The 26,461-nt window shown below is 40.1% G+C and overlaps 1 protein-coding gene across 2 annotated transcripts in view; it reads right to left on the reverse strand.

Annotated features, from left to right (window-relative positions):
- Positions 1-26,461, reverse strand: part of LOC127812691 (endoribonuclease Dicer homolog 3a) — a 79,717-nt gene that overhangs the window by 28,506 nt on the left and 24,750 nt on the right. For both annotated transcript variants that reach the window (XM_052353201.1, XM_052353200.1), the window contains exons 6-9: positions 5,015-5,079; positions 4,790-4,921; positions 4,389-4,541; positions 3,978-4,107 (exon numbers count right to left, since the gene is read on the reverse strand). In XM_052353201.1, the coding sequence (XP_052209161.1) occupies positions 3,978-4,107; positions 4,389-4,541; positions 4,790-4,921; positions 5,015-5,079 (480 nt within the window). The remainder of the gene's footprint in view (positions 1-3,977; positions 4,108-4,388; positions 4,542-4,789; positions 4,922-5,014; positions 5,080-26,461) is intronic.

Genomic DNA, 26,461 nt, shown 5'->3' on the forward strand with positions numbered 1-26,461 from the left:
GTAATCCCGTTGCTTGTGTTACTCAAGGCTCATCTATTGGTCCTTGGATTATAGATTCTGGCGCCACTGACCATATGTGTGGTAATGAACTTCCTTTTTCCTCACTTACCTATTCTAATACCTTGCCTATTGTTACCCTGACTGATGGTACCAAAACTGCAATTAAAGGGATCAGCCAAATCACACCCACCTCGTCTTTCTTGGGACCAGTTCGGTTAGAGTGTTTGGAGAGAAAGAGCTGGGAAAATCAAGGGCAGGTAAGGTTACAGGATGCAAAGGAAAAACTTGTTGCTCAAGGTTCGGTCTAACAAGTTATACGGCTATTGGATCCCAACGATGATCTCCTAATGAAGATGAAGTCTCCCCCTAGAGAGTAGCTTGGGGATAGAAGAATTGGTGTTCCACAAAAGAAACATCGCAGGAAATCAGAAATCTTTTGGAAGGAGGATGATAACACCCATACCCTTTCTGAGAAGCAGAGTAGCCTAGAAAAATACGCTTGTAGGCTTTGGGGTCAAGCTTACTGGGATTGGGTTGATTATTGTGAACAAAGGCAAGACACCCAAAAACCCAAAGTGAAAAAGAGTTATGAATGTGAGATGAAGGAAAGGCAGAGAGTTAAGCACTAAGCAGAGTGCTAAACTTGAGAACTTGGATGGAAACCAGTTGATAAGGTAGGCTAAAGTCAAAAGAGTCTCTCCCCAAAGAGAGTGAGAGACATGACTAGCGATCATGAGGGATCGGGCAACTTCCAACAAGTGACGATTTTTGCTCTTGGCTACCCCATTTTGCTTAGGAGTATAAAAGCAAGAACTTTGGTGGAAGATACCCTAGTCTTGAAGGTAGTGATTAAAGGCATGAAAAAAGTATTCTTTACCATTGTCAGTACAGAGGATTTGTATAGAAGACTGGAAAACATTTTTGATAGGCTGATGAAACTATTTGAAGATCATGGGAACCTCAGACTTATCTTTCATCAAGTAGACCCAACAAACCTAGGTATGATCATCAATAAATATGACAAACCACCGTTTGCCAGTGATGGTGGAAACTCGAGATGGACCCCAGATATTACTATGCACAAGGTGGAATGGGCATGATGGTGTATAAGGACAAGAGGGATGGGGAGAACGTGAATGTTTTGCTAGTACACAATGATCACAATGAAAGGAACTATGGTCTTTATTAAGGAATAACTGGGGGAACAAAACTTTAAATATGAAAAACTAGGATGCTCCAATCGTTGGTACTAGAGAAGGACATTGGATTCAAAGATAGTGTGAAGACCCACAAGAATAAAAGGACTGAATAAACCACCATTGGACAGATAGTATAGGCCACTGTGCTCTCTAGCATTGCCAATCATCCTCGCCAATGGTAAATCCTAAAATTGACAGTGGGAAGAAAAAAAAGTTATAAAGCAATGTAAATCAATAGCCAATTTATGAATAGAGATTAAATTGCATTGTAATTTGGGCACATAAAGAACAGACTTAAGTGGCAACCCAAACACTATGAGATCACCCCGGCCTGTGGCCTTACACAAAGACCCATCTGCCACGGTAATACCAATTTCCTCTGTATAAGGGCGAAAATTAAGGAGTCCAGCCGAAGAACCACACATATGGTCAGTCGCTCTGGAATCCACAATCAAAACATCTTGGGGACCGTTGTAGGATAAAAGGGAAGCATAAAAGCTAATTTTACCTTTGTGAACCATAAGTGCAGTGGAACTAAAATCAGGTTCCTTAGTAGGATGGAGGAGTTTTTTCAACACCACCATTTGTTTGGTTGTGAATCGTAAGACGCCAAAGAGGAGGAAGAGGCAAGTGGGGAGGAAATTTGGGAGATTGAGGGCTTGGGGCTGGCAGAACACCAGTAAGATAGCCCATTTTCCCTTTACTAGTCATCACGAGCTTCATAGACTGGTACCATTCCTGAAAATTGGTGCCATTGAGATGATGAACAATCAAGGGAATGGGATGATGGTCAAGGTGGGACATCTGTACAATGGCAGCGTCGGGATTGAGGGAAGGAGGTGTCGGGTCAATATTTTGTTCGGTATGGGAGTCAAGGGTCAAAAACATGGAGGGTTTCATCGCTGGAGAGCCAGTCGATGAGGCCATGGTGGTCACTGGATCAGCCGGCACCATCGTCATTGCTGGGGCAGGGGTCCGATGTTTGGGTCAATGGGTACTGCAAGCCGAAGGATACTTCATGGCTCTGATACAATGAACAATTGTGAGAAAACTTGGTATATATTTCTCTAATCTTCATTAGGAATGGTTACAATATATATAGGAGAAAGAAATCGATCAAATCCCTATAACTAAGGGAAAAAAAAGGAATCCTAATTTCATCAATCCCAACAATTAAGGTTGATTATAATCAATCTCATAGATTGTGGGATCTGATTTTCCAACAGAATGTATGGAAGATAATGGGTGCCTAAAGCACAACAATGGACTAGCAAGCCATAACACGAGGGTGGAATACCAACAAAGAACAAGGTAAGTTGGCCAAGCAAATCTAGGGATGCCCATTTGCCAAGTGACAAGGAGAGGCTAGCAATGGCAAAACTTATATAACTTATAGGTCCCATGAGGTTCTAGATTTTGTGCTTCATTTTCCTAGCCAAGTTCAATAGGAGAGTTGGCAATCTACAGGGGCAAGTTTTGGCAATTCTTTCAATTGAGCTAAATGTGGGCTTTAAATCATGTTTGGTTTTTCACATTTGCAAGTCCATCATGAAGACAGCTCAATCTGTGATAAGGAAACAAGCATACCACCATTACATCAAGGTAACAATTATTTGACCATCAAAGAGAATATCCATAAAATTGAGCAGGGAGAAAGCTGCAAACTATGAGTTCCACAAGAAACCCAAGCTCATGACCTTTGACATGTCATTATCAGGTTAGGCACAAAGGCAAAAAGACAGGTGCATAAGTGGGCAGAGATAATAATCACCTCTAGCCAGCCTAATGCGATGTTAATCAAGTGATTTATCATAGGAGAACCAATATCCTCCTAAGAAATTAGGATGCATGGGTAGCACAAGAAGTACAAAGAGATGAGCAAATCTAAAATTGTCATCTTGTCAAGACATCTCCTCCACCTCTTTGAGTTGGGTAAGGTGGAACTCATGAGAGAAGAGAAAAAGCACTCTAACAAACACTATTGGCCCCAAAGGTCCCAAGTAAGAGTCAAAGGAAAAGAACTCACACACACTCCATGACTGCAGTATTAATCCAAGAGGTCCAAAAGCCCAATTCTCAACCCAAGCTAGCATAATGGAACAAGATCCGGTTCTATTCCGGTTCTATTAGACAATAGACTACAAGGTGTAAGAGGGACATTATGGAGCAGAAGACAGTCTAACAGAAAATAGACCACAAGCTGAACAGTCAAAAACAGATGAAGGGCATGTTTGACAGAAGAGAATACCAAACCAAGCAAGGGAGGACTCAATAGGCTAGGGACGGACTTGGAAGGTACGCCTCAATGCCTTAGCTCAAGGCCTTGGCATCTGGTAATTTAGTTTTCACCTTGCTAAGACAGCTTGTAATACTTCATTAGACTCAGGATCATCTTACAAGGCTAATACATTTAGTCAACGAACAAAGAGAGGATGACATGGGGAATGAAGGTGGCATAGGTAAGCCATGCATCAAGCTAACCTATGTTATACCTACATCCCTTTCACCCTTCCCACCATGCACACACAAAAACAATTAGTTAAAATTAATAAAACAGAACATTAATAGCAAAAAAGGTACAGTAATGTTAAAAGCAACAAATAATCTGACCACAACCAATAAGAAAGCAGGAAAATAATTGCTTACACAACCTCAAATAAGGAAAAATTGGTGGCAGATATAAAGAAAATACCAACAATAACAAAGAATCAAAAGTATCAGGACCATTATGATTTTCATAATGAATGTAACACCATAGAAAGCTACAAAAGTACATACCATCTGGCAATGATGCATTGACTGATGATAATACTTCCTCAAGAAAATATCTATACTGCAAACAACCTTTTCTATAAAATTCACACCCTTCTGGTACATTAGGAGCATTCTCTATACAAACTTCAACAGCCTACAAAAAAGATAATAAGAAAATAAGTGAACATCAAATTCAAAGAGACATGTTCCCTAGGTGTAACATAATTTTGGGACTCAATATGGAATCATAACAAGGGAAGCCATCAATATTACTTTGTAGTAGGAAATTAAAACCTAAAATGCTATAAAAACTGTAGAAGAATAGGTGATAACTATAAACTCCAAATACTACAAAACCAAACTAGTGCATTTTTTTTTTTCTTTTGTTCACTTACATCTCCTCTTCAACTAAGTAAATGCTCTGTATAACCCTACCTCACACATGCATATCAGACCAAGTTCGTCAAGGCAATATAGGATCTTTGCATGATCATTGGATAACCGCTTTCGAAGTGCCTTGTACTTATCCTCTGCATCTTTATAGTGACTTGGCATTGACCTTTCCAATTCGAGCAACAAAGTATCAAACTGTTTATGCAGAAAGATCAAAATGCTTTAGTAACTTTATCCACTCACCACATTTTTGGAATAAGTATGTGAAGTAGGTCTCCTATATGCATCTATGTTTTGTAATAATTGTGTGATATACATGCAGCCTATATATATATATACTATATATATACACACACACATGCATTTATACCGACAGTCACACCATATGTGAGTAATAATATATGCATGACAGACTTATGTGAGTAATTTCACACTTGGTCTACCTTTACCCATGATGATTCCAACTTGGCTTTCAAATCCAAATGGAAACACACTGCTGGATCATAAAATCTACAAAGTTCTTTTGCAGAAGGAATTATTTCTTCCAGTTCTGTCCTATCCCCTATTGTATAGATCTGCATATGCACACAAAGTTCATCCATTAACAACCAAGCAGGTTTACTTGTTAATCATATACTCTCAAAATAATTTGGAAAGGTTTAAGAAACCTGGGAATCCAATACACTTTCAAGTTCTGATATCTGCTCCTCACAATCCATGATAGATGAGACACCTGATGTGCAAGGCCAGCCATATCAAATACTGAGCACAAATATATACGTTTCAAGCTCACAAACAAGAAATTACCCACAAAACAAATCAGTCAGTAAGAAGTTGATACAGAAATGCGCTCAAAAGATAAAGAATTTGGATACCATCAGAAAATTGCACTTCTAATTTTCACTCAACTCTAAAAAGATGTAAAACAAGTGGTCAATATCCCACCTGAGTTGTTAAAGGACTGGTTTTGGCTACAAATTTAGAAAGAAGAGAACCAACAGGGCGCGGGGTGGGGGGGGGGGGGGATGGGGGGGCGCCTCTATGCATAGCATCTGTAGATAGAAATAGTAACAGCAGTTTGAGAATGTCTTAATGGAGGACATGATAATAAATTTATCATGAGAGAGGGTGTCTTTTCAACTAGCATCCATGAGCTCCACCAATCACCCCATCCTTACCAGTTTAGTTACCCAAAAAAGAAAAAAAAAAGAAAGAAAAAGGAATAGTGGCTTGTTCCCTTTCTCCTAATAGAGTTAAGCTACTAGCAACTCATACTGAGGAGAGTTAGGCATAAGCCAGTTGCCCCACCACCATAAACAAAACCTGCAACTATCACCGAACATACACCATGAAAAGAGCAATCTATGCCTTCTACTTGATGTTTTTAGGTGACATATGCTTGCTAATTCAAACAAATGATGTTCAACTAGCTAGGTCAGTAAAATAACCCTGATTTTCTCACTTTTGTTCCGAACAGACACATGCAATCCTTCTTAAGTTATATGTCACAATGTATACCCTAGTGGTGAGTGACATGACAAGGATTATCTGGAATCCTGTTCTCTATCTTTGTTCCGATACTTAAATGCATACTTGTTGGATTCACTCTGAGTTGGAAAACAAGATACAATGTAGGCCAGATCCATTGTTGATCGGCAACTGAAAGAAAGAAATGCAACCAGTAGAAAAGGCAAACTCAGGCAAGCCAGATTTGGCAACAAGCAAAAGAGAGGGAAGGTAAAAAACAAAAACAGAGGAAAGTAGGGACCTTAACCAAATGAACCCAACTCAAGCAATGGAACCTCTTATGAAAAGCATTCCTTTCAAATGCAGTTGTAAGAAGTTATTTTGAGAAAGAAAATATTTGATATAAATATCTTTGTGAATATATAGGGGAGACGGTTGTCACTACCCTAAGGGTAAATCCATAAAGGGGCTGGTAGTAGTCATTAGTTGTTAACTAGTTGGGGGGGTTAAGAGGTAGGTTAGTTAGTTAACTGTGCAACAGCTTAGAGCCTGTTCTCTTTGTTGTTTTCAGACTGTTTTGAATTTTCAGTTTTCCAAAATACTAAAATCGTCTTTACTTTCATATTTTCAAAAATACATTTTTGAAAATAAGAAAAAAAATTATAAAGAAAACTCAAAACAACAAAAAGTTGTTTTGAGTGTTTTAAACCAAAACAAGTCTCAAAAATTGAAAACATGGAAAACACCCTCTCCAACCCGAGCGTCCCATTCTGTCGCATAGTCCATGGCAGCAACCAAAGGATTCTCTCTCAAGAACACCTCAGTAAATAACTGATTTTGTAAAATCTAACTGTCTGATCTTGGATTTGACCATATTTTCACTATGAAAGTGGCCCCGAACTACAAGGTGGTAAGTCTTTTAGTCTGATCTCGTAAATCATTGATTTTGGCAGAAGGTTTAAGTTTAGATCTATGGATATTCAGCCGTTGGATCTTGCTGGTTTTTGAGTATGTTGGTCGATAGGGATATGGGTGTCAGGTGGTTGCCTCTGATCGCTGGAAACCACCGGCCACAGTGGCCGGTGGCAACTAGCAACACATTTTTCAATTATGGCCGAAAATTAAAAATCAGATCTACGGAGATTCAGCTATTGGATCTTGCTGGTTTTTTGGTATGTTATCCCCATTGGCTTGGCGTTTCTAATGGTAGGCTCTAATAGTGGGAATCTCAAGTCAAAGGTGGTCGCCAACAACCGCTAGTGGCAACGATTATATATATACATATATATATACCCAGCAATTACAAATTTTGTTTGGTTGGTGCAACTTCTGTTATTGGATAAAAAATTTACTGTTATCTGATAAAAATTTACATCTTCTTTACTATTTTTTTATGCTAATCAAACAACTTAAATGGGACAAGTCAGGGATCAAATGGCTACACAAATGTGGAATGAGTATCAAAGGACTCGTACATGAGTCTGTAATTTTATTTTATTGTTTTAATTTTCGAATTATGTTTATTTTTGGTATTTGTATTGAAACTTGTAATCGTATCTCACTTGCTATTAAACTGTTTGATGCAATCTCATCTTTCACAATCACATCTTTAATTTTTTTTTTTTATGCTTCCTATTTTTTTCCCAAGTCAATTTATTTATTTATTCGTATTTTATTCTTGTAACGGGAAAAAATGTTGCAAGATTCACCAACTTTAAAATATATATTTTTTAATAATATATTAGCATTAAATAGTTCTAATTTATTGAATAGTCAAATTCATTAAATAAAATGTCATAAAAAAATTATTCTCAAAATTCCAAACAGAACACGTTTTCTAGTTTTCTGTTTTAAGAAATAGTTTTTCAGAATAACAAATAAAATGTGTTTTCAGTTTTCTAAAAACAGACTACCAAAACAAAAAATTGAAAATGAAATCAAAACTCAAAACTGAAAATTGAAATGTAAAGAGAACGGGCCCTTAGTGTTTTACTATTATGATTAGTTAGCTATGTTGTTACATTGTTATACTTGCTGTTAGGGTTGCTAGAGGATCTATAAGTATCCTACAGCAATAAGAGAGGAAGGGGATCATCAAGAATAATGACTAGTCTTCTCTTTCAATACTCTCTATTTCTTTTTTTATCTCACCCTATCTGTTTCTTCCTAAATTCATTCTTCTTTCTTGGAATTCAACTCGAATTCCCTCAATTGACCAGCCCACAATCGAAGGACTTGACAAGTGGTATCAAACACGGAGGGATCGGATGTGGAGTAATCGGTGGGAGCCATCATGACGAAGCAGGTCTAACAATGGTAGATACGAATTGTGGAAACATGTAGTGTTTGAGTAGTAATCTTTACCTGTGTTGCTGATTTGTTAGTAGTAATGTTATTTTGTATTGCCGTTATTGTTTGTTGTTTAGGCTGTTATAAGGCGGTTTATTGTATGAGATTGCGCCAACAATCTATTAAAGTGGCATGATGTATATAAACACAGCTACACCTCTTCCTTTGTATCTCTAGATTCATTTTCTTATTGTTAAGTAAGAATTCTTGCGAGTTTCTTTTCTCTATCCCATTCTTTCTTTTCTCGTGCCCTAGGGTTTCATTACATGGTATCAAAGCTTCTGCTCTACCTCGATGGCCTCCAATCCAGCTATTAGTTCTTCTTCTCCACCACCTCATTCTTCTACGCTCTTGTCATTCGTCTCGCAGTCAGATTTTGTGGCGGTGGCTAAGGCCTTTAGCTTCATTCCAATCAAACTAGATTCTAACAAGTACATTTTCTGAAAGGCTCAAATTTTGTATCTGTCAAATCGAAAAATAGGTGAAGCTGAGTCTCCTTTGGTCAATCTGGACTATCTAGATTGGATCAGATTGGATCAACTGCTACTAGGATAGTTATTTTCAACCATCGATAAGGAGATATTAGCAAAGGTGATTCATTATGAATAATCTGCAAAGGTATGGACTTCTTTGGAAAATCTTTATTCACGTCAAACCATAGCTAAGTCCTTTCAATTGAAGCAGCAATTAAGATTTATTAAGAAAGATTCATTGTTTGTGAATGATTATATCCTAAAGATCAAAACTATAGGGCATGCCCTTACAGCCATCAGAGAATCTTTGAATGATAAGGAACTTTTACTTGCTATCTTGAATGGTCAGGATCAGGAGTATGAAATTGTTGTCAATTTAATAACATATCAAATGGATGATATTGATTTAGAGAAGGTGCAATATTTGTTATTGATGCATGAGCAGAGATTAACAGCCAAAAATTTGCCATCATCCTCTGCTCATTTTGATTTTGTTATCTTTTCCTCTTTGAATGTTAATGCGGCATCATATTCATCACGGAATGGTAGTGGTTTTGTCAATAATAGAGCTGGTTATGTACCAAGGGGTGGTGGTTATGTAAATAGCGGAGGCAGAGGTCGGGGTAGAGTGTCTGGTAGGAGAATTTACTACCAGTTATGTGGCAAACCAGAGCACTTTGCAGATAATGTTATCATCAGTTTGATAGAAATTTTCAACAAACATCTAATCAAGGATTTGGAAGGTCTAATAACGGTGTTCAGACAGATTCTAGAGCATATATGGCTTCTCTTAATGATTCTAATTGAGCCTACATGAGTGAAATAGGATCGATACAAGGGGCTCACTATGGCAACTTTCCTCAACCATCTGAAAACCTATCTAAATCCTCTTTGCCAGATCCTCCATGGTTTGTTGAGTCTGGAGCAACAAATCACATCACCTCCAATCTCAACAATCTGTCCCTACATGCTCCATACAATGGTGTAAACAAAGTGGCCATTAGAAATGGTAAGAAACTGCCTATCTCTAATATAGGTCTTGGTCAATTGTATACTCAAACAAAGCCTACTTCTATTATTTCATTGCCTAATATTCTTCATGTTCCAAGTATGAAGAAAAACCTAATTAGTGTTTCACAACCTACTCATGATCACTGTTGTTAGAATCGTACAACTCACGATTCGAATCGTACAATTCGACTCAATTCATATAGAAATCGAGTCGAATTTATAAGGTGAATCGAAAATCCATTAGAATCGACTGTGAATTGGACGAATCAACCGTGAATTGCATGAATCACACAATTTGTCCGATTCATCCAATTCGTGCGACTTCATCTGCATGTGCTCTTTAATCAAATATTCGTTCAATTTGGCTATCTTTGAAGACAAAGAAGATGATGAAAATGATGAAGATGATGATGCTCTCGAACTTGAAGATAAAGATGATTGATAACTAGTGAAGATTATGGACAATGGAGTTTATTAGTAACCTAATAGTTGTAGATTTTTTTTTTTTTTCTATCTTGTTATTTTGAAAGTGGTTTGGTTTGGTGCAATTTGAATTTAAAGGCAACATGAATATACTTTTGCCTTTTGGTATAATTTTAAACTTAGAAAATATATTTAGAAGTATTATTTATCTATTTATATTTAAAAGAATTGATCATGGTGGGCACATTATTTATTTTCTATGGATATATATTATTTATAGCTGAAATTGAGAATATGTACCGAATCTTATGATTCGTTTCGATTCTCAATTCACGATTCATAAAATAAGAATTTCGATTCTCAATTTGAATCTCGATTTAACAACTATGCTCATGATCACAATATTGTTGTTGAATTTCATGTTAATTCTTGTTTGATCAAGGACAAGGGTTCTGGGTTGGTGCTATTTCGGGGACACCTTAAGGATGGGCTATATCAGTTGATTCCACCATTTGATTATATTGCTCACAGCACCTGGGCCCACTCCATCAAACCTTTGTTTGCTAATAATGATTTTCTTTTGAATAAATGTAGTAGACAAAACTCATTTTGTCATGAGCTATTACATAATGCAAATGTAGCCCAAAATTCTAATGTGTGCCAACAATGACATGCAAGATTAGGGCCTCCATCTTCCAATGTATTGAAATCTGTTTTGAATAAAATTCATGCTCCTTATTCACATTCAACTCTTTCATTTTGTGATTCATGTAAACTTGGCAAATTGCATCAGCTTCCTTTTGCTAATTGTGAAATCAAGTTAACTAAATCGTTAGAGTTGATATATTCAAATTTATGGGGTCCCTCACCTCTCATGTCTATTGAAGGATATCGATATTATATTGTTTTTGTGGATGCATACACTAGATACAACTAGCTATATCCTCTTAAAGTTAAGTCTGGTGCTCTATCAATTTTTACAATCTTCCACAAGTTTGTTGAGCTTCAATACCAGACTAAACTTAAAAGCCTTACAAACTGATAATGGGGAGGGGAGGGAATTCAAAGCCTTTTTACCCTATCTTCCTAGCCCTGGAATATAGCCTCGTTTTACTTGCCCCTACACCCACCAACAAAATGGTGTGGCTAAACACAGACACGTAACTAAAATGGGCCTCACTCTATTCGCTTATGCTCATATGCCATTAAAATTTTGGGTAGAAGCCTTCCAGACTGTTGTTCATACAATTAACCTATTACCAGCTTCTCCCATCAAGTTTAATACAACCCTTTGACTTACTCTTACCACAAATCACCCAATTATTTCTTGCTACAACCATTTGGTTGTGCTTGCTTTCCTTATTATCTTAGACCTTATAACAAGCACAAGTTTAATTTCCACTCTATCAAATGTGTCTTCCTTGGATATAGCCACTCTCAAGCTGGGTATAAATATTTGCATCCATCGAGAAAGGTATATGTTTCTCGACATGTACAGTTCAATCCTAATGATTTTCCCTTTCCTACTTTGTTCCTTCCACCTCATCTTCTTCATCACAGCCAGTTCCCAATGGGTTTCCTACTTCTTTCTTCCAACCCCTTCCCTCTTTCACTTTTGTTTCTTCTTCTCCTCAAGTAGCACAACCCTCAACTTCTGCCATGCCTACCTCTATTTCACCTTATTTACAGGTTTCTTCTACCGAGTTTGTATCTTCTCATCATGACATAAAGTCACTTGCACCTAAACCTTGTTTACCTAGACCCAAACTTGCTCCTGCTCCTCCGATTCATCCTATGATCACTAGATCAAAGTCCAAACAGCTTGTGGCCTCTTCTCCCCATGCCTTAGTGAGTTCTCCTGAACCAAATTCAGTTCATGAGGCTCTTTTAGACTCACGATGAGTTAAAGCCATGGAGGAGGAATTTTCAGCTTTGCAACGCAATCATACTTGGGACCTTGTTCCCTTCTCTAAGGATATGAATCTGATTGGTTATAAATGGGTGTTCCAAGTCAACTATAATTCTGATGGGTCTATTCTTAAACATGAGGCCTAGTTGGTAGCCAAGGGTTTTCTTCAAAACCCAAGGGTGGACTATGCAAAAACATTCAGTCTAGTTGTTTAAGGCACCAACTATTTGAGTGTTGTTCTCATTAGCAGTTACCTATGGATGGGATATTCAGCAAGTAGATGTCAATAATGCCTTCCTTAATGGTGATTTGACAGAAGAAGTGTTTACAGCACAACTTGAGGGGTTTGTAAGTTCTCAATTTCCCTCACATGTTTGCAGATTGAGGAAATCACTCTATGGCCTAAAGCAAGCTCCTTGAGCTTGGTATACAAAGTTGAGGGTTGCATTTCAAAATTGGGGTTTTCCCGGGGCTACTTCTGATGCTTCTTTATTCATTTAACGAGCTTTTGGTTATGTCTTGTTTGTTTTGGTCTATGTTGATGATATACCTATTACGGGTTTAGATCCTACAGCACTTTAAGTCTTGTATTCGTGACTTGGATACTTACTTTGCCCTTAAGACTCTAGGATCAGTCAATTATTTTCTAGGGTTTGAGGCATACAGAGATGATAGTGGTATATAGTTGACCCAATATAAGTACACTTTGGATTTGTTGAGGAAGGCTGCAATGCAAGACTGTAAACCATGCGAAACACCTATAGCATGAAGTGTTTTTTTGACTGATGAGGGTGATTCATTCTCTAATCCATCGTTGTATAGGACTATTATTGGCTCACTACAATATTTAACATATACACGCCTGGACATTGCTTTTGTGGTTAACAAGTTAAGCAATTTTTGTCAACACCCAAGTTACAACATTGGTGAGCCTACAAACGATTGCTTAAATATCTTAAGGGGACTATTGGCTTGGGTTTGTTGTTCTCTCCATCAGTGTTCTAAAACGCGTTAGGCACTAGTCGGGCACCAAGTTGGGGCCTAGGTGGGCTAAGGCGGCTTAGGAAAACTGTTGGTTTTTTTTTGTTTTTTTTTACTTTGTGATGTGACTTGATGTTATTTTCAATTAAATCAAAGTTGAAATAGGCATGAAAATATACATATCTAACATATAAATAGAAATAGAAAAATATATATATCTAATATATCTAACATATAAATAGAAAAGAAAATATATATATTTATATATCTAACATATAAATAGAAAATAAAATTAAATAACATAATAAACCTAACCTAACACCCAACAACGCGCGCGCGCGAGAGAGAGAGAGAGGGGTCGGAAGCGGAAGCAGAGATGGAGCTTGACAGCGGCGACGGTGTTGAAGCAGCAAGGACACAGCAGCGAGGATGGAGCTTGAGACGGTGAGGAGGTCGCGATGGAGCTGGAGGCAGTGGCGGCCCTAGGTTGAGATGGAGCTTGATAGTCGGCGGCGATGCGCACGAGAGAGAAGGGGAAATCGACGAGAAAGATAAGGGGTAACAAGTAACGGGAAACAAAAACCCTAATAATCAATTTATATAAAATGGATTGAGTGGCCCAGGCAATTCATGCGGCCCAAGCATCCAATTAGGCCATAATCGGCCAGGCGGTTCACGCAGCTAGGCATCCGCCTAGGCGTCGCCTAGTACCGATTAGTCGGGTCAGCGCCTAAGGGGGCCAATTAGGCCACAATCGCAGCGGCCAGTGTCCACCTAGTGCCTCGATGCCGCCTAAGCCGAGTTTTAGTTCACTGCTCTCCATCACCTAATGATATGTCCCTAGCTGTTTATACAGATGTTGACCATGTTAGTTGCAAGCTTACAAGAAGGTCCACTAGTGGATTTTGTGTGTTTCTTGGCAAAAATTTGATTGTGTGGGGGTTCAAGAAGCAATTAGTGGTAGCTAGGTCAATTAGAGAAACTGAGTATCGAGCAATTGCACTGGGTGTTACAAAACTTTTGTGGCTGAGGTCTCTGTTTTCAAAATTAGGTTATCCATGTACTACTACACCAATTGTGTGGAGTGATAATTTATCTACAAAGAGTATGGCTGAGAATCATGTCTTTCATTCTCGAACTAAGCATATCGAGATTGATATACATTTTGTTCGTGAAAAGGTGGAAAGTGGTGAAATAGAGATTAGATATGTCCCTACTGCTCATCAAGTGGCTAATATTCTTACCAAAGGATTGTCAAGGGATCGGTTTCTATTTCTGTGTGGAAAGCTTGGTATTAAATTGTCTCCAATGCATGTCAGCCCTAATGATTCTACAGGCAGTACAAAGATCAAAAACTCTTCGAGTCTGGTTTGAGGGGGAATGTGGAAGCATGTAGTGTTTTGAGTAGTAATCTTTACTTGTGTTGCTGATTTGTTAATAGTAGTAATGTTAATTTGTATCACTGTTATTGTTTGTTGTTTAGGCTGTTATAAGGCGGTTTATTGTATGAGATTGCATCAGCAATCTATTGAAGTGGCGCGTTGTATATAAACACAGCGACGCCTCTTCCTTTGTATCTCTTGATTCATTTTCTTATTATTCAGTAAGAATTCTTGTGAGTTTCTTTTCTCTCTCGCATTCTTTCTTTTCTCGTGCCCTAGGGTTTCATTACACAAACGTGGCCCATTTAACACCCAAACAAAGTTGGACGATCTTGGGTCGGAAATTGAAGGTGAAGGTTAGCAAGTCCGACAATGGTGGATATGGACGTGGCAAGAGGGTCCGTCAATTTGAATAAATTGAAGGAACAAAAGCAATTACAGGGGAGCGAACGGACGAAAGCAAGGAGGATGGGGCTGACGGGAGCAAAACTAGTCTTGATTGAAATTCAAAGCGAGGATTCTGGGCTTGGGGCAACTCCGAGCAATGATAGGTTTGGGGGAGCGTAGAACCCCAGCAATTGCAGCTGAGATTCCGATGAGAAGGAAGGCGTGAAGTGGGCGCACCTTCAAGAAGCGATCTTGATTGAAGATTCAAAGCCGATCAATCCTGGGCTATTGTTTGATTTGGATTAGGAATGGAAAGCGCGAAGTGGTGAATTGAGGTCTGGGCAAATGGGTGAAGGTACCAGATTGAAACAATTGGAGATTAAGATGGAGGCTTTGGAGCATGGGTTGTCCCATACCCAATAGGCGATGCTCCAAAGTAGGGAAGACATGGCAGAATTGAGGGAAACCATGCACGAGGCGTCAGAGAAACACCAAGAAGCTATTGCGCGATGCCAAGAAACAATAGAGCAGCAAGGGCAGAGGATTAACAACCTGCTCAACATGTTGTCCTCCCTGCCCCAATTCCGGTTGTCGTTGGAATTTCCACCCAAGCAGACCTCTGACCCAATTCTGTAGCATCAGGGTAACTGTCCAAGAATGCAAGGGGTTCTTGAAGTAGAAGACCAGCCAGCAAATCAAGAAACCCAGGTGAGGAATCCACGGCCCTTGACTCATACTCATTCCCCTATGCCAAGATTAGAGATTCCAATGAAAGAGGGGAAGAAACCAAGGTGGTGGATAAGGAGATGTGAGAGATTTTTCTAGTTCTACAGGATTCCAGAAGAGCAGAAGATCAATTTGGCTGCGGCTTACTTGAACGATGTAGCTGATTCTTGGTATCAAGGGTGGACCCAAGATGAAGGGAATCGGGGTAGCTAGACAGATTTCACTGAAGGGTTTGTGTGAACGATTTGGAGATAAGAGCATGGCTGATGTGATAGAGGAATTTAGTAAATTGAAGCAAGAAGGGACGGTAGTGGAGTACCAAGCTAAGGTTGAGGAATTGAGGTTTGTGGTGTGTATTGTGCAGTCAGGACTGATTAAGCAATATTTGGTGTCCAGTTTCATTAGCAGGTTGAGGAAGGAACTAAGATTAATGGTGAAGATGATGATGCCGACATCCGTGAAGTAGGCGGCTGAGAAGGCAAGGTTGTAGGAGCTCACGTTGGAAGTGACCTACAACAAATACACGATGGCAACAGAGATTCAACCTTCGTTCTATCAACCATTGGAAGAGGATCAAATGAATGTGCATTCTAAGGGTTTTCCTAACCCTATTGCAGCTAAATCAAGTACAATGGAGCAGCAATGAAAGTTAGGATTATGTTATAAGTGTGGAGACAAATTTAGCCCCGACCACCGATGTCAAAAACAGTTACTCAACATGGAAGTAACAGAGGATGAAAATGAAGAAGAAGAAATGGCAAGAATTGGGTGACGAAGAAGGCACAATTTCTTGGGGACAAGAATTGTTTGACGAGGAGGGGATTGTCACATCCCTAAGGGTAAATCCGTAAAGGGGCCGGTAGTAGTCGTTAGTTGTTAACTAGCTTGGGGGGGGCGTTTAAGAGGCTAGTTAGTTAGTTAACTGTGCAACAGCTTAGTGTTTTACTGTTATGATTAGTTAGCTCTGTTGTTACAATGTTAAACTTGTTGTTAGGGCTGCTAGAGGATTTATAAGTATCCTATGGCAATAAGAGGAAGGGATCCTCAAGAGTAATGACAAGTCTTCTCTTTCAATACTCTCTCTTGACTTTCTCTCATCTCTCTCTCTCATTCTCTATTTCTCTTTTTTTCTCATCCTATCTGTTTCTTCCTAAATTCATTCTTCTTTATCGGAATTCAACCTCGAATTCCCTCAATTGACCAGCCCATAATCAGAGGGCTTGACAACGGTCAGGTGGAAAGGGGGCATATATGACAAGTGATGATGCAAAAGAAATCAGGAAAATAGACTTCCTATCAGAGCAACATTTTTCAGGAAGGGCAGAAATTTAAAACCCTTTTTGCAGAAAAATTAATTTAAGAGAGATGATTTGAAATCTAAATTCATAATATAACACTCAAAGTATTACCTCTCATGCATGGTTTTGCAATGGGAAAAGGTTATAAAAAGTTCATGGATTTTAGAAATTTGAAACGGTGAAAACAAGAAGATTTGAAACTGAGGGTATCAAATTGATTTAATTAAGTTATTAGGTTGCAGGATTATCATGGAGCATGCCAGTAAAGAGCATGAAAAATAACTAGTCTCAGATTTTAGGAGTAAAATTAATGGCTTCAGGTACAAGAAAAGTTAGTGTTGATTGGTTTAAGGTTTGACAAATTTGTAGGATGACATGTGTTGTTCAGAAACCAAGAACAAGTAACTCAGGAATGGTATCCTTTCCCCTTTTTTGGTGTATTAGGCAGTCAGGTTGAGCCCCTAATGAAGCAATGTATTTAGTTTGGGAGAATTTTCTATTTTCTTCCTTTTGGCATGTAGTTTGGATGTTCTATAGGGAAAACAAGTTTTTGTCTGGTTGTAAATGAACAAAGTGCAAAAATAAGAAGAAGAAGAAGATCCCAACATACACCAAGACACCTCATTTTGGATGTGCGTATTAAGTTCATTCATCGCTAGAGAGCAAAGAGATAAGGGCTTAGTGCAAATCCTTGATGTAATCCACTTGTAATAGTAAAAACCTTACTACCGCCTCCACAAGTTCTAAAACAAATTTCTACTCCATGATACATGTCTTTAAGAACTTGGATATAAGCAAGTTATTATAAGCAACTTGAACTCCCTTCTTCTCTAAAACCCTCAACATGACTTCATTTTATTTTTTTGGCTGGAACTGTAAACCCTTATTTGGGGATTTTGTCATAAGTTTTTTTCTAAATCCATACACGTCATAAGTAAATCTTTTCATTTATCCTAGATATTTCCATCAAGTGCCCGATAAACATATATGATGTAGCTTCCATTGTTATCTACCGAGCATGAAACCAAATTGATCATTTTGTCTAGGATACATGATTTAAAAAAACTGATTACGTTTATACTAATTGGCTACTCAATGCAATCCCTCTCCAGCATTCAAATTAGGGACCAATTATGATAAGGGGTAATACTTTTAACAGTAAGAGCATGTTTGGTACAAGTATTAGAAATGGGTAATACCTTCTGTCGGATCAATACCTTGCTTAGGGCAATATTGGTCTTGGTATTAATTAGCCTGGGAAGAGATTATCCAATGGGGTGGGACAAACTAGTCCCACCACCCTGTACAATTTAATCTGGGCAAGGGGTTTTATCTGGGCAAGGGGATTAGAAGTCAATTTTCTTTTGAACAATTTTATCCCTGAAATACATAAACCCTGTCTTCTCTCTCTCATCAATTGCAGCTCTTCCAGAGTCTTTGTCAACTACCAGAAGAGACAAACCTAGACAACAAAACCATTTTGATGGGAGTGTTCCAGATTTGCTCACTCATGGATTGAAATCACACCATACTTTCTCTAGTCTATTCCATATCCAATACATTCTGCGCACATTGAGGACACAACATCTAGGAACCAACCAAGACCCAGCCTTCATACACCCAAACCACAACAAATACATGTTCCATCCATCATCCATCTTCAAAAAGAAACATACAAATGCAGTCCATAAAATACACAAATGAACTAAATGTCAAATTACCTTTTCCAGTCAAAGAGTAATGGAGTTGCAGTCGGATAATGGATTTGCTTTGATTTCAGAAGAAGAAGAAGTAAGCTTTACCACAGTGTTGAAGAAGAGAGACAGATCTGGAAGGCAATGTTCTCTTCAATCCAAAAGGGTTTGGTAAATGAAAATCTGGAAGCTTTGAAGAAAATTGCAAAGGGATTGGTGAAGTCCTTTTAGGCAATTAATTTCGATGGGTGCGCAATCAATGGTGCATGCATAGAGGGAATTAGCAAGCTGGCATATTGACATCTTGGTAAATTTAGAAATTAAAATCAAGTAAAGCCATATTCACTCCTTTTTAAAGCCAAACATGAGATAATATAACCTCCGGTAATATGTCCTCTACCAAACATCGGATAACACTATTTACTCCCATTATTATTTTATCCCATCCTTAACTTCATCCCATCACAATTTAATACTTATACCAAACAACCCATAGAAGTGTTATGAGATTACCCAATCCACAATGCTATTGTTATTCCAAGTAAATTCTATCTTTGCAAAATAGCAGGTTGTAAAAACCCAAATCCTTGTAGATAGAATTATATACTTCACCAATACCACATACAAATAGGTGTACAAAATAAACTAAATCCTTTTAGGGACAAGTATATACTATACCAAATCCATGTTGAAATAGAAATATATACCATGCTGTTGAGAGAATATGCTATACCAAATTGATATAAAAATAGGTATATATGTTGTTGAGAGTAAAAAATGATAATATAAAAGATAAAGTTAGTCCTCTATTTATCAGTTTAAGCTTTTAAATGAGATGGTGGTAACAATTTAACATGATATCACAGCGACAAAGGTTCTGAGTTCAAACCTCACAATTAACCTAATATCTAAATCATTGCACATGTTTGGACCAATTATACAATGAAACCTGGCCACATGTGAGGGGTGTGTTAAGAGTAAAAAAATAATAATATTGTTATGCTTGACAAAATATCAAAGTAACGTGAAAATAGTCAAGAGGAAGAAGCGCCATGTGGCGGCTTGAGGATGAGCCACGTGACGAGCCAAAACAACTGTGGGTGACCTGGGGGGTCACTAGAGGGTGGCAAAAGGGCGCACCCCCAAGTGCCACTTGGCAAGCGTGGACAAGACGAGGCCCCCCACGCCTGGCCGCACGCTAAGTGGTAACCCGGCAGAGGCCACCCCTCACGTAAAGCCTCGCCCCCGTGTGGGGGTCACTCCGGGGTAAGGCACCCCCGAGTGAGGGCCACTCAGGGGTGAGGCACCCCCGAGTAACCCCCACTCGGGGTGCTGCACCTTAGTGCGCACAAGCGTGCTAGCGCGCGCCCGCATGTTTGTGGCCACACAAAGCCTTGCCCCTGCACCCCTAAGTGAGGGCCACTCGGGGTGCCGCGCCTTAGCGTGCGCTTGGGAAGCCCTCCCACGTGCACACATGCGCACGCCCGCGCTCACCTTCGCCTGCGCCCGTGTCCATGCCCGTGCTCGCACATGCCAATACCCCCAAGTAAGGGTCACCCGAGGTGCCACGATCGCGTCTGTGCGCCCATGCGTCTGTACCCACACGCTAACGCCTCCAAGAGAATCAGTCAAAACTACCCCCGCGAGACCCAGTCAAAGCCTCCTCTGAGGCTCTTGCCGAGAAGATCGGCTCACCCTACGCCTGGCAACCACTCCCATCGCTATAAATAAGGGGTCTCTTCTCCTCATTCAGTACGTAAACTCTCACACTCATACTTACTACTTATCTTCAAGCATTTCACTTCTACAAGAGTTTGATTTTAGCATCGGAGGGTCCGCGCAGGGGTTCTCACCCGCCTGCGCCCCTAATCGATCTTCTTTCCAAGCAGGTCATCCATCGCTCGAATGAGTCATCCATCCCCCAAGGGAGTCATTCATTCCCCTGTCATGAACCTAGGGTTCATAACAGACTGAAATGGACAATCGGAAAGATCCGATTGAATTAAAGTCAAGAGCAGGATATATTAGAGGGAAAATTGAAGAAGAATGGGGGAGAAATTAGAGAGAAAATGAGGGAGAGAAGAATAGAGAAATGAGAGGGAGATTTGGGAGAATTCTTAGAGAGAGAATGAGAGTTTTCAATTATCAATTCAAGCATATTCATCTCCTCCTACAATGGGCCTTTTTATAGGCATAGGTAGCTCCTTAACTAATTTCTAACAGCACCCATGTGCTCCTAACAAACAACCAAATATCTCCTAACAAACTAATATAAGCCTATTACAATATTACCCATTTTATTATATCCATATCCAATATTATCCTTCTAATCCTCCTAGGGACATGACAATTTTCTCGCCTTGAAACATGTCTTGTCCCCAAGACATGCCAAACCTTCACAGCTTCCATTATGCTTCCTTTTCCTTTTCTTCCATAGCTTAGATGGAGAAATTTTGAAGATATCTTTCACTGCCAATGGAAGGATCTCAGGTGACTTTTGCTCTCCATGCATGGTATGAGTCTTCCCACTGCTAGTAACACCGTAAGCAAACATTGTACCATTAATTCCTTGCATGGCACCACTTACAACCTGCTGGGCTACAACATCAATTCCGGTCTTCAATCTTCCCTTCAATAAGGGTGACAAAAATTCTAATCGGCCAGCTATAGCAACAATGAACATAATGGAATGAGACTTGTTCTTTCCAGCCAAACTCTCGACAGCAACATGGTGACACCATTTAGGATCAGCGAGACTTCCTCTTGCTGGTGTTGTCTTCGCCTTATCATTAGCTAAGGAATCCTCAGCATTATCCAACATCATAGGCAATGGACCCTTATCATTAGGAACTCCACCACCCATTCCCTTTCTTATAGAATTCTGATCTTGGATACCCTCCAATCCTTCAGTCCCTGCACTAGTCAACAGAGGTAACGAATTGGCTTTGGCTTCCTCGGTCACTTCATCAAATGCTTTCCCATTTTCCTCCTTCGACTGTTCCACTCCAAGGAATTCCTCCTTGTTAAAATTTCCATGATAATCATCAAAATATTCCACTAGAAAGTTATAACGATACTTTTTTATCAATATCATCGCAAACTCCCGCAGCTTCTCGCGAAACATACGGCCAAATTCCTAGCACTCTTCATGAATCCCGCTGCTTGCTTCCTTGCGCCTTAGATTGAACTGATTATCCATTTTCTTTTTCCATATTTGATTCTTCTGACTACACTGCTCCTCATCCCCGTTCCTGTCACCTGAAAATGCAACCTTCTTTGGCTGCCATTGGGGCTCATTCTAACTGAAAATAAATCATTCTTTTGCTACAATTGAGGCTCTTATGGTCTCCTACGTGCACTACTTCAACAACAACAACAACAACAACAACATATCCAGCCTTTATCCCACTATGTGGGGTCGGCTACATGAATTCTAGACTTCTATGTGGGTTACGCCCCAACAGATAGTTTGTTGAGAATTCATATTTGGATCCGACTAAGTTTTACACTGGCTGTCGACTACCTAACGCAACCCTCCTCCTTTATCCAGGCTTGGGACCGGCAGTGGATAACATCCCCTAGCAGAGTAATGATGAAATGAAGTTTCAACACCATCTTCATATGGAGAAATTTCATGAGATGGTGGTGAATGAAGATAATTAATATAGTTGTGTTTCATCACTTAGTTGACATGGTGAAACCAACAAGTACAATATGAAAGACCAATGAGCTATATACATACTACTCTTCTTCACCTCTCCAATTCAAACAAAGTTAACCAATTCAAAGTTGAAATTACCCTTTATTTACCTTACTAGCAGCCTAGGATTTGATTGGAATTACCACCTGCGGAATTCCTCTTCACTGATTTGCTACTCAATCCCTTCACCGGAGCCACGGACAAGTCGCCTTAACCTTCTCAATCTGGGCCAAAACTGTTCGTCCACCTCCTACCACCCAATCAGTCTTGCAGTCTTGGACTTTAGCCTCTTATATTTGGCTGAGACCCCACAAAATTTAGCGGCAGTAAGAGGGATCGGAAGCTGGGCGGTGGCCGAGATCTGTTGCTAAGAAGCAACAGCCAAGATCGCCTGGATTTGCTTGCTTCTATCACACACAGCGACTTGGATCCAGCCACTAGGACAGTTGTAATTTACACAACCCGCTGGAATTGAAGGCTAAGGATGTTCACGGAATTGGCCGGGGCTCTTCGCTTTTCCTGTTCGAACAACCACGTCTGCAACAATATCCAAAAATCATATCAACAACTCAACCCATCTGCCGTCAATCCAGATTTGCAACGGCCCTTGACACCACTGTTGTCCTTACTTCAGAATCGCACCTTAAGATCGCCTGAAATCGAATAACCCAATCACCGACTAATGGTTGGAGGACCCCCCACACTCCTCGAGTTCACCTTTCAAATCCGTCTCACTCTTCACCCTCCGACAGACTCTGATCCCCTCGAAACGTCCACTACAGTTCACCGTCTGGGTCAGAATCCCCAACAAATCAAAGCGGCAGCATGCAATGCACCTAGTTGAATTCGCGTTCGCCTCACCCAAAATCGCTTCTCACCCATTTGGATCGGATTTGCTTGCTTGTGCTCGCCTCACCCAATCACCGTCCGTTTGGATTGGACCACTGGCTCAGTCTCGTAATTTATCGAAATTTAGCTGGGATTTGCTTCGCGTTCCACTTTCAGCCTCAAATAGCAGCCAACGTTCCACCCCGTACTTCAGAATCAATTTTCGAGGGTCACCCGTAGCGACTGTGGATCAGACGCTAAGAATTTCCAAACTCCAACAAACTGAACAGCTAAGCAACGGATCCGATTCCGCCTTCTGGCTCGTCTATTGCAAAGTCTCCTACACTCGCCTCACCTTCTTGATCAACTACAGCAACTCGGAAAACAGCAACAAATCACCCTGTTGTTCCACCTTCAAGTCGACAACCTAATCTAAAGCAATTCACGCTTCCACCTTCAAAGTCGCTCCGATTCCGATCCCATACCAGCTATGCCACTCGGATTTTTACTTCAAATTCAACTCAGTATCACCGTCAGAACTCGAATCAAAACCATAGCCAAGGATGGACTACTCTGATACCATTTGTCATGAACCTAGGGTTCATAACGGACTAAAATGGACAATCAGAAAGATCCGATTGAATTAAGGTCCAGAGCAGGATGTATTAGAGGGAAAATTGAAGAAGAATGGGGGAGAAATTAGAGAGAAAATGAGGGAGAGCAGAATAGAGAAATGAGAGGGAGATTTGAGAGAATTCTTAGAGAGAGAATGAGAGTTTTCAATTATCAATTCAAGCATATTCATCTCCTCCTACAATGGGCCTTTTTATAGGCATAGTGTCATAATCCTAGGGCTTAACCTAGGATCAGTTTGGGAATCGGAAGAATCCGATTCAGCTAAAGCTAAGAACAGAAGGAAATTATGGAGGAAATTGGAAGAATGAGGGAGAGATTAGAAGAAGTGTTAGAGGATTAGAAGAACAGAAAAGAGGGAGATGAAAATCAAGAAAGGGGAGAGAATTTGGAAGAGGAGAAAAACAGATTCAATTCATTAATTTCTTGGATAACAAAACAAACCATTACAACAATCTTTTATAAGCATATTTGACTTCTAACAGCCTAGCACATGCTCCCATGTGCTTCTAACCACTTGCTAAAATATCCCTAAAAAACTATTCTCTCTTATTACAATAATACCCTTTTATTTCTCATAGGGTCATGACACATAGGTAGCTTCTTAACTAATTTCTAACAGCACCCATGTGCTCCTAACAAACAACCAAATATCTCCTAACAAACTAATATAAGCCTATTACAATATTACCCCTTTTATTATATCCATATCCAATATTATCCTTCTAATACTCCTAGAGACATGAATGAGTCATCCATCCCCCAAAGGAGTCATCCATTCCCCGAGTGAGTCACCCATCACTTGAGCAAGTCACACGTGAGTCATCCATCGGCGGTTTCCTATACTTAAATTTATTATTGTAACCGTGCAACAACAATTGGCGCCGTCTATGGGAAACCAACAAAAGGTCACGTAACAACTCTCTCGTCATGGCACAGACCCGAAGCAATCGTCAGACTCTCTCTCGTGGTGCCCAATCGCCTCAATGAGAGACCTTCTCCCATATGGAAGATCAACATCAGCCTACCCATGAGGGTCAGCTACCCCTCATCCATTAGGGCCAACCACCCCTCATCACCCATGAGGGTTAGCCGTCCCTCACCCATCAATCCTCTCGTGAGGGTCATCCATCCCTTACTCATGAGCAGCCACCCTTTCCGGGGCCTCCTCATCCATTAGGGGTTTAGCTTCAAGCGCCACCCCTTAACACCTCACATGTCATTTCAAGACCCTACTCAAGTATACAGATCCCATCTATGGTCCCTTGGGCTAAGTATGAGGCCTTACGACAACAACAAGCCAAAAGGGTGCAAGCTCTTCATGAAATGGCTGGTATTTTGCAAGGCTTGTTTCCTCGTGGATCAATCCCACCATGTTGAGAAAGTTTATGCCTGAAACAACTCTATCCAATAGGGCTCGTCAGGAGATACCAAGAAGCGACTCCTATTGGGAAGCGACCCCCAAAACTCATGCTCAATTTGCCCCTCCTCGAAGCAATCAACCAAGGTCTCCTATAAGAAGGCCTCATACCCAAACTTCTCCCCATTACGGAAACTAATGAGGGACTGATCATCAAAGGGAAGAAAGGCAAAGCCCTCAAAGGGGGAGATATTCTGAAACGATGGCCAACACTCCCACGGAAGAAGGCTAGGATCTTGTGTGCCAGATGGAGGCCTTTGCAATGAGTCAGGAGCTGCTAGGGGATGAACTTGTGGGTCTTGCTCACTAGGCGGGTGTGAACTCCCACCACGTCGCTTGAGCGTTTGTTCCCTGAATAGATTCATGTCTGCAAACAAGAGATTAAAGTAAAAGTCAGCCATTGATACTGGTAAAAAAAAAACAATCTCTACAATACTAAGGTTCTACCCCCAAAGGAAGAATGCTCAGGAAAGACCATAGTCCTTAAAAAATTCCCCTCTTCCTCTTCCTCTTCCTCTTCCTCCTCAACTCGAAAGGTGTCCTCGGGCATACCCGATGGTGGCACAAAAGCGAGATTGGAGGGCACGTGCATATCCTCAAGCCGAATGCCCCACCCTGCATCTACAATATTTTCTGGGGTAAGCAGGTCGGGCAGAGTACGAGTGCCAAGAGCACATAATCTTTCTATTACTCGGTGATAGACAGCCCGGGTAATCCCGACGTCATCAAGCTTCTCCGACCAGATGTCCCGCTTGTTATCCCAACACCAACGAAGCGGCGCTTTCCAACTGGGATGAGGCTTGATCACAATCCATCGAGACTCGAAGTCCACCTTATTTTGAAGTTTTTGGAAGAGTGGGGAGGGGGGGTAGACCTACAATTCTTTGAAGTGTAAAAAAGACTCCCCTTCGTTCAACCCTTCTCAACCTATAAAAATAGCCGAACAATTCGACAGAAAGAGGTACATGGATGTTGAAGAGAATGTTATATTCAGATAGCATTTTCGTTATGTTTGTTTATGTTCATTCTGTTTTATATTGTTGTTAAGGTTGGTTTATGTTTGAGGCGGTAGTTCCTCTTTTCGATTATAAAGCGATATATATATACAGCTTATGTAATGTATTTTGAAGGCTGTCATTTTTCTATTCTCAGAATAAACTCTAGTACATTTCTCTCTCTCTCTCTCTCTCTCTCTCTCTCTCTCTCTCTTGCCTTGATCTCTAATCTTCTATACCCTAGGGTTTATCTTTTACATGGTATCAGAGCCAATAGCCTGCTAATGGCATCTATTCACGAGAACCATTCTTTCTCTACCTCTCCTCCTGTTCGATCTACTTCGAGTGTTACGTCCATGTCTCAATTCGATTTCACAGCAGTATCAAAAGCCTTTAGTATCATTCCTTTGAAACTCAATTCAAAGAACTATATCTTTTG

This window comes from Diospyros lotus, chromosome 11 (genome assembly GCF_014633365.1).
Source record: "Diospyros lotus cultivar Yz01 chromosome 11, ASM1463336v1, whole genome shotgun sequence".
NCBI lineage: Eukaryota > Viridiplantae > Streptophyta > Magnoliopsida > Ericales > Ebenaceae > Diospyros > Diospyros lotus.